The sequence below is a fragment of the Hipposideros armiger genome, unplaced genomic scaffold (genome assembly GCF_001890085.2).
Source record: "Hipposideros armiger isolate ML-2016 unplaced genomic scaffold, ASM189008v1 scaffold_264, whole genome shotgun sequence".
Taxonomy (NCBI): domain Eukaryota; kingdom Metazoa; phylum Chordata; class Mammalia; order Chiroptera; family Hipposideridae; genus Hipposideros; species Hipposideros armiger.
Window position 1 is genome coordinate 1,000,515 of NW_017731614.1, and position 14,544 is coordinate 1,015,058.

General features: G+C 51.1%; 1 protein-coding gene across 5 annotated transcripts in view; it reads left to right on the forward strand.

Annotated features, from left to right (window-relative positions):
- NT5M (5',3'-nucleotidase, mitochondrial) overlaps positions 1 to 14,544 on the forward strand; it is a 79,490-nt gene that overhangs the window by 44,063 nt on the left and 20,883 nt on the right. For 2 of the 5 annotated variants that reach the window (XM_019656755.1, XM_019656756.1), the window contains exon 5: positions 678 to 1,485. The exons of the other annotated variants lie outside the window; for them this stretch is intronic. In XM_019656755.1, the coding sequence (XP_019512300.1) occupies positions 678 to 830 (153 nt within the window). In that variant the 3' untranslated portion in view covers positions 831 to 1,485. Of the gene's footprint in view, positions 1 to 677; positions 1,486 to 14,544 lie in introns of those variants that run through there. 5 annotated transcript variants of the gene reach the window in all.

Genomic DNA, 14,544 nt, shown 5'->3' on the forward strand with positions numbered 1-14,544 from the left:
CAAGGAGAGTCAGGGTGCAGCACCAGTGGGACTGTGACCGTGAGGGTCCCAGAGACCCACTCGACTTCCATCTCCAACCAGGGAAGAGGCCAGTGCAGGAGGAACTGGGGGGCCAGGCCATAACCCAGGGGGCAGTGCCAGTGTGGACATGTGGACACGAGTGATTGAAGCTTTGCTGGTGAGCTACAGAGCTGGTGCCAGCCCATGCAGGATGCCTGGGCATGGGAGAGAGGAAGGGCAGGGTGTGAGCGAGGCGCAGCCTCTGACTGTGACAGGGCCAATAACAACCTCCGCCGTCACTGCTTGCTGAGCACCAGTGCACGCTGGGCCATTGCTTCATGGGGGCATCTTTTTTTTTTTTTTTTTTTTAGCTGAGCCATCCTGCTACCTGTTGGCAGCTCAGCGGCTGCTCAGCTCGGGCTGGACTCGAACCGCTGTTGCTCAGAGCTCAAACTCTTGAGTGAGCTCTTAACCAACTGAGCCACTCGGCCGGCCCGATGGGGGCATCTTATTCAGCCATTGTGACCCTGTGAGACAGGTGCTGGGGCGGTCTCCACTTTACTAAAGGGGAAACCACGTCTCAGGTGAGTTGCTTGACTGAGGACACTTGGGAGCTGGTCCCAGGTGGCCTCTCCAGGCTCCTGACATTGGACTGAGTGCTGCTTTCCTGCCCACAGGGGCCGAGCCCAAGCCCAGCTGGGAGCACGTCCTCTTCACAGCCTGCCACAATCGGCACGTGCAGCTGCAGCCCCCAGGCCGCAGGCTGCACTCCTGGGCGGACGACTGGAAGGCCATTCTGGACAGCAAGCGGCCCCGCTGAGGTGGACTGAGCTCTGGACTCCTTTGCAGGGCCCGTGACCTCTGGGCTCCAAGCTCAGGGCCTGGGGGACTAGCGCTCTGGCCTGAGGACTTCCTCTCAGGTGCCCCGGGCCCACTGTGCGTCTCCTCCTTCCCCCAGCCCTGCCAGGCCTTAAACTGATCTTGGGGCAGGACTGGCCTGTGGGCCCTGAACTGGACTCATGCAGCCGGGCAGTGAGGGCTGACCTCAGGCCACGGCCAGGCTGCCAGGAGCCAGGGCTCCAGACTGGAGGAGCAAGAGTGTTGTTCCGAGGGCCAGCAGCCCTTCCCCTCAGGGAAGCCCCCTTCCCCGGCTGTGCAGCCCATTGGTGAGGGGGCCAGTAGCAAGATGGCCAAGGTGCTCCTGGTCTGAGAGGGTGGTGAGCCAGAGCAGGTGGGGCAAGCGCCTCCATTCTCAACCATGCCCCTTACCCAGCCTGGTCTCCCCAGTGCCCCGCCACATGTTCGGCACTCGCTCACTGAGTTCCAGGGCATGCCAGGCTCAGTGCTAGGTGAGGTGCCGCACACGACCCTGCCTTGGACCAGCTCACAGGGTTCTTGCACCATGCCTCTGGGGCCCCGCTCAGGGCCCAGCAGAGAGTCATCAGGCTTGAATGTTGATTGAAGGCATGAAAAATAAATACTGTTTACGTGTCACCTCAGACTGTGGCCTCCTCTAGCCCCCATCCTGGGCACCAGCTGCTTATCTTGTAAGTACCTGGCCCACCCCCCTGCACTGATGGGAAGCTGAGGAGGGCGCAGCTTCCCCTGCCCCAAGTCTCGGGAACTGGTGGGGGCCGAGGAGGAGTGGGGCCCTGGTGGTGGCAGGCTGGGCTGGCCCCCACTGCACAGCTCACACTGATGGTGACGTTGAGCAAACACCCCCCTCAGGGACCTCTCCCCGTGCCGGCCCCTGGTTCTCCAGCCCTCCTGGCTCACACAGTTTAGCAGCGTCCCCACCCTCTGTTCATCTCCCACAGCTCAGTTTTTGCAGGATCCCAGGAGCCGTGCGGAGGTAGCTTGCTGATGTTAAAGAGTCTCAGCATTTGTTCCTTTTGACCTGCTGGGAAGTGGCTTCAACAACCACCTCCCCACGCCTTCTCAAAAGGCCTCTTCACGCTTCCTGCTCTTCCGCTGCCCTCCCCATCATTGCCCTTGCAAGGAACCCTCTAATTTGTCCCATCCCTGGGTCCTGACAGGCTTTCCAGCCCCCTGTGGCAGGCACTCTTGCTCTACCCAGTGGTAGGTCAGGAGTAAAGATGAGGGACAGGTGCCTGAGACTCAGGGCAGGCGTTAGTGACCTGCCGTTCTGGCTCTGGGCCTGAGGAGCCTGGGTTGGTCACCCCAGATTAGGTAGGAAGGACTCAGCTTGGCCAAAGGCTGGCTTTATCCCTTGGAGGGCAGAGTAGGGGGCTTTGCACCCCTGACGAAGAGTGTACTTGGGGTTGCATCATGTGACCCAGAGGCCACCTGGCCCAAGCAGAGTCGTGTGCAGATCCCAGCCGTCCTGACCTGAGGCCCTGGAAGGACGTGAGACCCGGGTGTGCTGGCTTCCTGGCTGCTCCCCAAGACCCTCTGTGCTGCTCACACGAGGACACAGACGCTGTCTGAGGGCCAGAAGATGGTGTCACACGAACGATGCAGTACTGCCCTTTCTTCCCAGCTTGTTCACGCTGCCCTCTGCCTCCCTGTCACCGGCAGTGCCTGCAGGTCTGCTCTAAAACACCCCCTTTTCTTTTTAAAATTTTATTGGGGGATTGGGGGAGGGGACCAGCCAAGTTGTTCTTCAATCTTCGTTGTGGAGGGCGCCAGTCACCATCTGGCTGCCCATCGGCAGCTCGTGGCCTCTAAGCTCAAGATGCTGTGTTCAATCTTAGTTGTGGGTGGGTGTGGCCACCATCCCATGCGGGAGTCGAACCGGCAGCCTTGTTGTTAAGAGCGCATGCTCTACCCACTGAGCCATCCGGGTGGCAGCTCAGCTTAAGGTGCCGAGTTCAGTCTTAGTTGCGGGTGGGCGTAGCCCACCATTGAACAGACAATCTTGTTGTTACACCAGCTGAGCCATCCTGCCACCTGTTGGCAGCTCAACAACAGCTCAGCTCGGGTGCAGTGTCACTGGCCCATGTGAGAATCAAACCGGCGACCCTGTTGCTCAGAGCTCTTGCTCTTAAGCCAACTCTTAACCAACTGAGCTACTTGGCCAGCCCACACCCCCTAGAGCAGCGGTTCTCAACCTTCCTAATGCCTCGACCCCTTAATACAGTTCCTCATGTTGTGGTGACCCCCAACCATAAAATTACTTTCGTTGCTACTCTATAACTGTAATTTTGCTACTGTTATGAATCGTAATGTAAATATCTTTTTGTTTTCCGACGGTCTTAGGTGACCCATGTGAAAGGGTCGTTCAACCCCCAAAGGGGACCCATGTGAAAGGGTCGTTCAACCCCCAAAGGGGTCGCAACCCACAGGTTGACAACCGCTGCCCTAGAGCTTCCCAGTCTTACAGTTGTCAGGCTCCTCTGGGACCCCAGCTCTGGACTGCCTGGGGCACTGCAGCCTCTGGCCCAATGGAGTTAGTTTCCCGGGGCAGGAATAGGTTCCTGCCAGGGCCCGCCACTGTGGGGTCTGTGTGAGCCCCAGGCCACACAGCGAGCCAGGCCCCCTGGCCTTCCCCCAGAACAGTGTAGACGGCAGACCTTAATACAGGGGAGCAGAAAACAGCTTTGCTTATTTCTATCCAGGGGCCTCATTCTGCTGATGACAGACGTAATCCCGCCTGTTCATCCCTGAGTCTCCCTCCTCTCCTCCCCAGGGAGTGTCCCAAGCTGGGTGGCTGACTTCCTTCGTGTAGGGCTGTCAGTGGGGAGGGCATCTGGTCTCCCATGGTCCTCGTTCTCATGCTGCTGTCCCTAGCCTGTTCCCCTGAGGTCAGCTTTGGGACCCCACGTCTGGTGGATGGCCCCGTCAGACCCTTCAGCTGCTCCAAAGGGGGCAGTGAGACCCCTCTGCCTGCTCACTGACTGCAGTCGTTTCCTCCCTGCCCACCTGGCCCCTGGTGAAATGCAGGGGGCTCTAGGGCCTTGGGCATGAGCCGGGGTGGGGCAGGAGGCCAGAGCACAGAGCCCCACTCGGGGACAGTCCCACCTCACATCTGCCAACTCTGGCCCATGAAGGCCTGACTCGAGGTCTGCTGTAACAAAGCTGTAGCCAGGGCATTCTGTTTTAGGTCCTCAAGAGGCTGGCCCCTCGAAAACCTTTCCAACGGATTGCTGCCTTAAGTTACAAAAGCCAGTCTAGAAACTCTGATGCTATGAATTGCCACTTTTGTTTTCCACTCAGCTAGAATCACTCAACCTGAGGTAGCAGCCTTTTCAGCTGCCTATAATTTAAAGGAGAAAAAACTAGTTGCAGGGCAAGCAGTCACAAACAATCACTGTAATGATGATGCATGCCAGAGAAAGTCCAGGGGCTGTGGAAGCCGGTGGTGTGCGCTCCAGGACAGGCCTGGGGGACAGAGGGGAGAACCCTCCTGACTGAGGGAAGACCATGCGAAGGCCCGGGGGCAGGCAGGGGCTGCCGAGGAGCTGGGCGGGCAGAAGGCCGCAGGGCTGGCTCCTAGAGGAGAGGCGGGGGTGGGAGGCGGGTGCTACCCTGTGGCACTCCTCGGTGGGCCGGTGCTGCCCTCATTGTGCTGGGAAGGGAGGGGTGCCTGAGACCGCTGATGACACAGGCTGGGCCACAAAACTTGGACTTTTTTGTCAGACAGGAGACCCCCAATTGAAATGATGGTGACTTTCTTCAAAGTTTGAGAAGTGTATGTTTTGCTTCAGAACCATTTAATGCACCACAGAAAAGGAAGTCACCTCCTAATAGGAGAGCCGGGCTTGTCCTGCCCCAAGATGAAGAGACATGTCAGCTTGGTCCCTCTCTTCATTGGCTGGCCTCAAAATGCCTTAGCTCTTGTTGAAAGTGAAGACTCACCCTGTGAAAATACTGGAAATATTCAGGGCTGCAGGACTGGAGCTGCTGGAGGGAGTGGTGGGCCTCCAGCTTAGGCAGGGGTTTTAGGCAGAAAGACTTAGTATAGTTTCTTCACTTTTCTGGGTTATGGTTTCCCAGTTGAGATCCACTCCAATATCACAACAATAACCATTTTCTTAGCACTTCCGGTGTTCTGGATGCTGATGAGCACTTTACGGGCCTCACAGCCACCCTCTTATGGCTGCTCCCACTTAACCAGTGAGGCTGTCGGCCTAGCAGGGCCGTGTTCTGACCGAGAGCATGCTGGGTAAGTGGTGCCAGGATTTTAGCTGGGCATCCTCACTCGGGCTTATGCTTGTGACCTCCATGCAACCCTGACCTCTCATCCAGTACTCCCTGGGGCTCAGGTGTACATGGGGAAATCAGTTTCACTCGGTCGGGCTGGGCCTCCGTCTGAAAGTAGGTATTCAGGCACCCAGCCTGCAGCAGAAATAGGCACAGGTGGGAAAGGGTCAGGCCAGAGCTGGGCGATTCCCAGAAACCAGAGGTCTGGCTGGCATGGCCTCCCGAGGGGTGGGAGAGGAGGGAAGCTCACTGATTCCCTGTGGGCCAGGTGTAGGGAGGATGTCTGTCATGGAGACAAGGATGCTTTGTAAACACTCCCTGTTCCCCCCAATTTGCCACTGTCCTCCCCTGCACTCCTGCCATTCAGACAAATCCCTGAGTCCAACCACAGCCAAGGAAAGGTAGGGCAGGTGTTACCTAGAACTGGAAGCCTGTGGGCTGAGGAAGAGGGAGGGAATGGCATGGGTAAGCCCCCAGGAGAAGGCCATTCCACACAGCAGGGGAGCTGTGAGCAAAGGGGGTGTGGAGGTATGCCCTAAGACCCCGCCTGCCCTCTGGCACCAAAAGAAAAGGATTCATAGTCCCTGGAGATGGATGAGGACAGGCCAGGAGCTCAGGAGGTGGCCACCAAGGAGGGGCAAAGCGACCCCAGGGCTGAGGGCTGCAGGGCTGCCATCTGGCTGGGCTGAGAGCATTCCTTGTCGGTTACCTCTGCTGCAGGGGCTCAACAGTGAAAGCAGGCAGGGCAGAGCTCCCCGCCCAAAACGGGGCGATGTGACGAGTGCACCAAACAAAAGCCGGCTCCTGGATCCAGATGTCTCCTTGGTAGGGATTAAAACGAGGGAGAGTGAGGGGATATTAGCCCCTCCAGGGAGTGGAAACTTTGAACTAAATGATTCTAGAAAGAGCCTGTTAGAGACCAAAGAAGACCATTTCAGGTGGAAAGATACTGAGTTAGTTTTAATTGGCAATTTAAAAAAATACTGTAGTGATAAGCTATTAGTGACCAGTTATACTTAATAGCAAACAGCTGGCCCTTCCCACAACTTGCAGAAAGCCAGGGCTCAGAGAGGTACAGCAGGGCTGGGGTTGGAACTCAGCTCCCAGAGCCTATGGGGAATATCCAGAAGGCAGCTGGACAGTGGGGGAAGGACCCAGAACAGGGAGCTTGGAGAGGGGCCCATTTTTGCCAGGCTTGCTGCGTCCCCTTGTCTGTTTCCAGAGTTGATCAGCTTCCATGAAAAAGGGTTGAAGGAAACAGGGACATTTTATTTATTTTAAAACTTTGCTGCGCAGTGGAGGAAACTGAATTGCTCTGTGAAACAAGGTGGTGGGCTCGTGATCACCAAATGGGGGAGGAGAGGTGGGCTCTGGAGGCTTTTATGGAAACCAGGGGCTCCTGTCCACGTTTGGCCACCAGGTGGCAGCACACCCCACGTGATACGCACTGTGCAACGTGATAGGAAGAGAGAGACTTGCGCGCGGTTGTGATTAGTGAGTGCGCAGGCAACAACAGGGAAAGAGGGAAGACCGAATTCCCTAAGCTCCCTTCTGACCTTCCTGGACCAGCTCCTTCTGCCCCTCTTTTCAGGCTGCTGTGGCAGATTGGACCCTGGGTATCAGCCAGGCTGACGATGTGTATCCAGCCTGCCTGCCCAGCAGAAAACCTTGTCTCCAGCCACAAACCTCAAACACCCACCACCCTCAAGGTCGTAAGTGGTCCTGAGGAGAAAAGTAATTTTACTCCTGAGTTGGGAGTTTGTGCAGGTCCCAGGCTGGCCCTGGCCTGTTCCTAACCGGTCACTGGCTCCCTGTTGCATTGAAGAAGTGGAAACTCCTTAGCACTCAAGCAAAGTCCTTCACGACCTGCCCCTCCCCGCATCCCTCAGATGCCCTGGACTCGCAGTTCCTTGAATGCATCTTACCTGTGTCTGTGTGCTGTTTGCTTCAATTACCAGGGGGCTTTCTTTCTGCACCAACCCAGACCCCTGACCTCCTGGTGGGGAGTCAGGTTGCTGTCTCCCCAACCCTGTACTATCCCCAGAATGAGGGCTGGTGTGTCAGCACCTGCATTTGTGGGGTTTTCTGGAACGACCCAGTCTTTGGGGTTGAGCCCTGCAGAGGGAGAGGCCGGCCTGAGTCACAAAACTGCAGTCCTCAAAAAACTATGCTGGGGCTGTGATGAAATGACCCTGAAGGATAGAAATACATAGAAACAGGGACCAAGTCATCAGTCCAGTGAACACCTAGGCCTTGTTGGCAATTCGGATGAAGAAAAAAATTTTTAATCCTTGATTAGATTCAGCAAAACTGGCTTGGGTCCACAGGCTGGAGCCTCAAGGAGCCCAGAAATGATCAGGGTGTTCAAAATTTAGAAGCCAGGATATAAGTGGGGCTGAGGAGATGCAGCCTGTGAGGCAAACAATGTTCTGACCCTGCCATGCTGCGTTCTTTTGTGAAGACACTACCAGGTGATGCAGCCTGAGGGGCGGGAGCTGCAGTTCACACATACGGCCACAGGGTGACACTAGAGCACCAGTTCTGTCTGCTCGCCACCTCCCTGGGGCCCTGGAAGCCCGTAGTCACACTCCTGGACCAGCCCGGCCTTGTTCCCAACTTCTAGCTTCTCTTTCTGACCCCCTGTATGTTCTGGAAATTTCCAGGGCTTGGGCTGTACACAGAGGTCGGGACCTCAGCTTCTCATGACTGAGCTAATGGGTGAATCACATTAGCTTGAAGCCCCCACCTAAAAGCAGAATGTGTGAGGGCACTTTGGGCTCCAGGGACAGACCCAGAGACAGACTGTGGTCTGGGTGGGCCAAGCTAGGGGAGGATGCAGGCGCTAAAAGACCTGTGCATCCCTGTTCTCATGGAGATTCCGTTCCCGTGGGTCCCATCCATGCTTCCTATCTCCCCTCCTTCACAAGGCACTCCATACAAACCAGAGGTGCAAACGGGAACGCTCAGACATATTTTATTGGATGACTGTTTTTTCAGGGGAACTTTTATACCCTCCCACTGCAAACACCCAGGTGTCTGGCCCAGGGACAGCTGGTGGCTCTTCTGGTTAGGCAATGCTGAGCGGAGCCTTTGGATAAATGTCCCGTCACTCCTGTGTCTGCTGGCACACCCCCTCCATGACGCAGGCCTGTTCACGCATTCATGGTACCTCCTGGCCCCTGGTGACGTTTTAGTCCCTGACGCTGACCTTAAACAAGACATACTACCATTTGCTCCAACATTCACCACACCCCACTTGCCCTGTTCTCCTGCCCACCCCACCCCAGCCTGCAGTGTCTCCCTTTCCTCACCACATAGCTCAGCCCTGCTTGCCTCTGCCTTCCTCCAGAGTTCTGGCAGACTCCCCAGCCCCAGGCATCTGCCTTCCCAACCTCCGCAGCAATAACTGCCGGCACAACTAACCACGCTCAGACTTCCGGGGCGGGCGTTTCCTGTCCAAGTGGATGGAAAGAGAATGGGAGGAAGGGGAAAGGACCCTACATTTATTGAGCATGTGCAAGACACTTAATCATGTCATAATATTCCCACATGACTATGAGGTGAGGTAGAGGTAAGCTCCTTTTAATTTTGTGGAAATTGAAGCTGAGAAAGTGGAGCCCAGGTTCTATTTAAATGAGTCCAAAGTCTGTTTTGTTATTCAAAGCCGCCTTGCAGCTGCAGAAATGAAGAAGCCCAGAGGCACACAAAAATGGGGGATCGGGTGGGAAGCTGACTCACTGAAGCCTTCCCCATCGTCTCCAATCCCAACCACATTGACAAGAACGACCAGGAACTGTGCCTTAAAGGTGGAAGGCAGCTGGGCATGATGGAAGGAGAGAGCTGTGGGAGGGAGTAGCTCTTGCAAAATGTGAGCGGGAACAGAGGCCTGGAGGGGTGGGTCCAGGGACTCAAGAGTGCCCTGGGTCCCTGGAGGATAATTGTTTAGGGTACCTCAGTAGGAGCTGCCAGGTGAGTAGGAGCCTCTTCCATACCACATCCACGTGTGCACATGCGTGTGCATGAGTGTACACACACACACACACACACACACACCTACCTGACCAAGCAGAGGATGCAGGTATGTGTTTTAGGGTGTGAGGAGGGGTGAGTGAGGGTGCCAGGGTTGAGGTGTCTGAGAAGACTAGTGACACCCTTGGAGAATGGAGAGTCCCAAGCACAGAACACTAGGGCTTCTCTCTTGGTGCCCCCATAATGAGTGGAGGCAGGCTGTGGGAAACAGACTTGATATTTGCAGCTAAATGAACCTCAGATACCAAGATGAACATCATCTTGAATGATGGGCATCAAACTCCTAAACAAGAGAATTGACACCCAACAAGAGGATGTTAATGTAATCAGAACAAGAATTTACAGCACGTTTGATCAATATCATTAGAAAAATGTGATAGAATATTTGATCCTCAAAAAGAGCAACTTGAGAATTGGGAAAATCAAAATCTGTGTTTTTTTGGAAAACTAATAAGTGGGCTGAATAGCAGAATGGACATAGCTGAAGAGCAAATAAATGATTTGGAAGATTAAGCTGATGACTCATTAAATGCAGCACAAAAGTACAAAGAGATGGAAAGTACAAAATTAAAAGATATGGAGGACAAAATTTTGTTTCCTAGTCTAAGAGGAGACAAGAATATAGGGAAGAGGGCCAGCCGGGTGGCTCAGCTGGTAAGAGCATGAGCTCTTAACAACAAAGTTGCCAGTTTGATTCCTGCAGGGGATGGTGGGCTGCACCCCCTGCAACTAACCCCCTCACCCTTCTTCCAACTAGATTGAAAGTGGCAACTGGACTTGGAGCTGAGCTGCGCCCTCCACAACTAATATTGAAAGACAACAACTTGATTTGGAGCTGATGGATCCTGGAAAAACACAATGCTCCCCTTCACCAATTCTCCAATTAAAAAAAAAAAAGAATATAGGGAAGAAATTTTCCAGAGCTGAGATTGAAAATGTCCCAGAACTCAGATTAAAAGAGACCACCAGTGCCAGCCAAGATGAATGAAAAGAGATCCACTATTGGATGGTGTTGAAATTCTAGAACACTGGGGATAAAAAGTTCAAAATATTCCAGACAAAAACAAGACTATTTGCAAAGAATGTAATAATAGAAGTAGGAAGAAAATGAAGTAATTACCTTCAAATTCTGAGGGAAAATAATTTTAAACTCAGAATTCTATACCTAGCCAAATGTAAGGATAAAAACATATCCCAAAGACATGTTGTGTCTCAGAATATTTACCACTGAAAAAAATTCCATTTTGAAAACATTAATTGGTGTCCTCTAGCAAGAAGAAAATTTAATCCAAGAAATGGAATACAAGAAACAGTGGTGAGCAAAGAACCAATGAAACATTAAACCCAATAAGTGCTGTTTACTTACGAATAACAATCTTTAACTAAAATCTTAGATATTATTAACAAAGGAGTTAGGAGTTTGTGGAACAGAGGAGAGTAAAAGTGTGCTAAAGCTCTTGTCTTTTTGGAGGGAGATATAGATTATGATTTATTATAGTATTGATAGAATAAGATTAAGTATGTGTGTGAAAATGTTAAGGGAAATTTCCATACAAATAGAAGTAGAATATATACTATGAACTATTAGAAGGAAAAACGGAAATGGAAAAAAATAAAACCAAAACAACAAACCCAACTTCTCTTTCTAGTAGAAGAAGAAAAACAAAGCATAGGAAATAGAAAACAAAAGTCACATTTCAGGAATAAGTTCAAACATTTCAATAATTGCAATAAATGTGAATGGGTTAAATTCACCTATTCAGGAGAAAATCTCCACAGACAAAAATTAAAATCCTGTCTTTAAGAGACATATAAATGATCCTAGGAAGGTTCTAAATAGAAGAATGGGGAAAGATACATTAAATTAATCATAACAAAAGGATATCAGTGAGTATACATCAATATCAGACAAAACAGAATTCAAAGAAAAAAAATTTTAAAAGGACAAAGTAAAATCCATGTTGCTAAAAGAGACACTCTACCAACAAAAGAAAAGTTATGAAATTTTATGCCCCTAACAATATAGTTTCAAAATGGTTTAACACCCAAATAAAAATATAAAAAGAAATGGACCATTTCACAATTAGAGTGGGAGACTTATTTTTTCCCAGAAATTGACAGATCAAAGAAGCAAAAATAAAGCATATATATGTATATGTATGCACACACTTATATGTGTATATATATATATACATATATATGTATATGTGTGCATATATATATATATATATATATATATATATATGAATTATCTAATCCTTGAGGTGGGTGCTATTAATACACCCATTTCACAGATGAAAGCTCTGAGATGTACACAGGCCTAGAGTGCCGGGATTTGGACTTGAGTCCATCCGATGCCAACACTGCTATTAATCTTTAAACCACGGGGAGAATGTCAACCACCCTGCTCTGCGTCCCTTCTAGGGACAGAGTCTATCAGTTTTATCTGATTCTCAAAGATGTCTATGATCCAGAGAATCTTAAGAATTCCTGACTCAAATGTTGGGTTTCTTTCTGTGATTGGAAATGAGGGACTCTGGAAGCCTGGCACGGGGGAGGTGCTGGCTCCACAGTCCTGGAAGCCAATGGAAGCCTGGGTGAGACATCCTCGGATAGACTGAGCTGGCCGCTCCAATGCTCTCACAAGTCAGGACAGGACATCTGGTTTCACTTAGGCTCTCAGAGCAAGAGGAGACAGACTGTCCTGAGAGCATCTCCATAGTCGAACCCTGCTGTTTTACAGAGAAGACCTCTGAAACCCAGAGAGGTTGTCCAAGTCACTCAGGGTCCTACAGCTGGTTGGTGGCTGATGGCCAGAGCAGCTGACACCCTCTCGAGATGGCCCAGCCTCTCTGCCCACAGCACAGCTCCCAGGACTGAAGGAAGAGCCCAGTCCTCCCACCCACCAAGAGCCTTTGCAGCAACAAGGGGACCAGAAAATTTCAGCCTGTGGTCAGATGGTGTGATTTGGGTTGACTATTTTTTTTTATTAGTTGTGGTAAATACACATAACATACATTTTACCATTTTAACCACTTTTAAATGTACCATCCAGTGGCATTAAGTACGTTCACAATATTGCGTGACCAGCACCGTTATCTAGTTCCAGAACTTTTTCATCACCCAAATCCATTAGTAGTCACTGTTCATTCTCTCCTCCCCCAGCCCCTGGAAACCACCAATTTACCTCCATCTCTGTGGATTTGCCTATTCTGGATGTTTTACATAAATAGAATCAGACAATTGCCTTCTGTGTCTGTTTCATTTTCACTTAGCATAATATTGCCAAGGTTCACCCCTGCCACAGCATGTATCAGGACTTCATTCCTTTTTATGGCCAAATAATATTCCATTGTGTGAAGAGACCACATTTTAATGGTTACTCCTTCATCTGTTGATGGACGGACATCTTGGTTGTTTGCACCTTTTGACTGTTGTGAATAAGGCTGCTGTGAACAGTGGTATAAGTTTCTATTTGAACACCTGCTTTCAATCCTATCGGATGTATACCTAGAAGCAGAATTGCTGAGATATAAGGTAATTCTGTGTTTAACTCGAGGAGATGCCAATCTGTTTTTCACAGCATAGAGCAGGTTTTATTGGCTCTTCCTTTCTGCATGGAGCACATCCCCCTAGATGCCACCCCCTCTAGCTGCACCCAGATATTTACTGCAGCCCCACCTGCTCTCCTGAGTTCCATACCCACAGCCCACACCTGTCTGACCCCTTGGGCCTCCCAGAGAGAAACGCATTCTCTGTTTCTCACGCCACACCACTGTGCCTGCCCCTTCTCTCTGACACCGACACGCCTCCGCTCAGGGTCCCTGCAGTATGGGTCCCAGCAGATGACGAGCCTCAGCCTCAGGCTGGCACCTGGGCCACACAGGTCAGGAGGGTGAGGGTGATACACACCTACTGTGTATTGCAGGTCTAACTACAGTCACGTGCTGTGTAATGACATTTTGATCAATGATGGACTACATTACGATGGTGGTCCTATAAGATTATCATGGAGCTGAAAACTTCCTATCACCTAGTGATATCGTAGCCATTGTAATGTCATAGCACAACGCATTACACATTTATAGTGACGCTGTGTAAACCACTTACTGCGCTGCCAGTCATATAAAAGTATAACACATACAATTACGTACAGTACATAACACACGATAATGATAACAAACCTCGTTGTTACTGGTTTATGTATTTACTATACTGTTATCATTTTAGAGTGTACTTTTCCTACTTATAAAAAAAAGTTTGCTGCAAAACAGTATGCCAAGTTTATGTCAGCAGGAGCCTCCTACATCTTGTGTTTACCACATCCCTTGGTGGCATCATTTTACGTGCTCGATTTAATTTTGTGTTGTTTTGTACAGTGAAATGCAGTACAGGCTGTAACCTGGGAGCAATAGGCTGTACCATGTAGGTTTGTTAAGTGCACACTGTGATGCTCACCCAAGGATGAAATTGCCTAACGATGCATTTCTCAGAACATACCCCTGTTCTTAAGTGGTACGTGACCTTACACGTATTGTCTCATTTAATCCTCATAGCAAGTCCATGAGGCAGTTACTAATATTGTCCCCATTTTTTGGATGTAGAAACAGAGGCTCAGAGAGGTTCAGTGATTTGCCCAAGACCACACAGCTAGCGACCGGTGGAGTGAAGGTTTGAAACAGACAGTCTGTCTGCTTGGAGGTTAAGACATATCCTTGGGCTTCTGAGAACAACAGAACACCCCCCCCCCCCCCTGGCTTTCAGAAAAGAAGGTCAGAGGTTAGGACTTGGGCTCCAGAACAGACATGTAGGAGAGAGGGTGGCTCTCGGGAGAAGCGCCTCTCTTGGGGGGATGAGGTCAGGGTGAAGGTCCCTTCGGGGGTGGCAGTGGTCACATCCTGCATTCCCTGGCTTCTGAGGGCCTGCTGAGCCAGGGGGTGTTGACAGACAGAAGCTGGTTGCAGGAAGCACTTAGGAGCTTATACATGGCTGAGAGATTATGATGTTACCAGGTCGTTAATCAACTTGAATGCATACATGCAGTTTCTTAGTGACCTGGTTTGTATCACCATGGGATTGGCAGACTGGGAGCAGAGGGGTGCACCCAGGCCCCGAGTATAACCTGCAGCTTGATTGTACTTCCTGGCTGTGGGCAGAGCCCACAAGCTTATGTGCCACAAGCACCCATGCAGGTGGCCATTCCACAAGCCACTCTCCTGACGATGAACCAGGCTCCAGGGGCCAGCAAGGATGGCTCCTGTGCCCCCAGGAAAGCGACAGCCCTTGGTTGGCCTCCTGCCCCAGCCAGAACCCTGTGGGCTGCACACCCTCCTTCTCGAGCAAGGCCTGGCA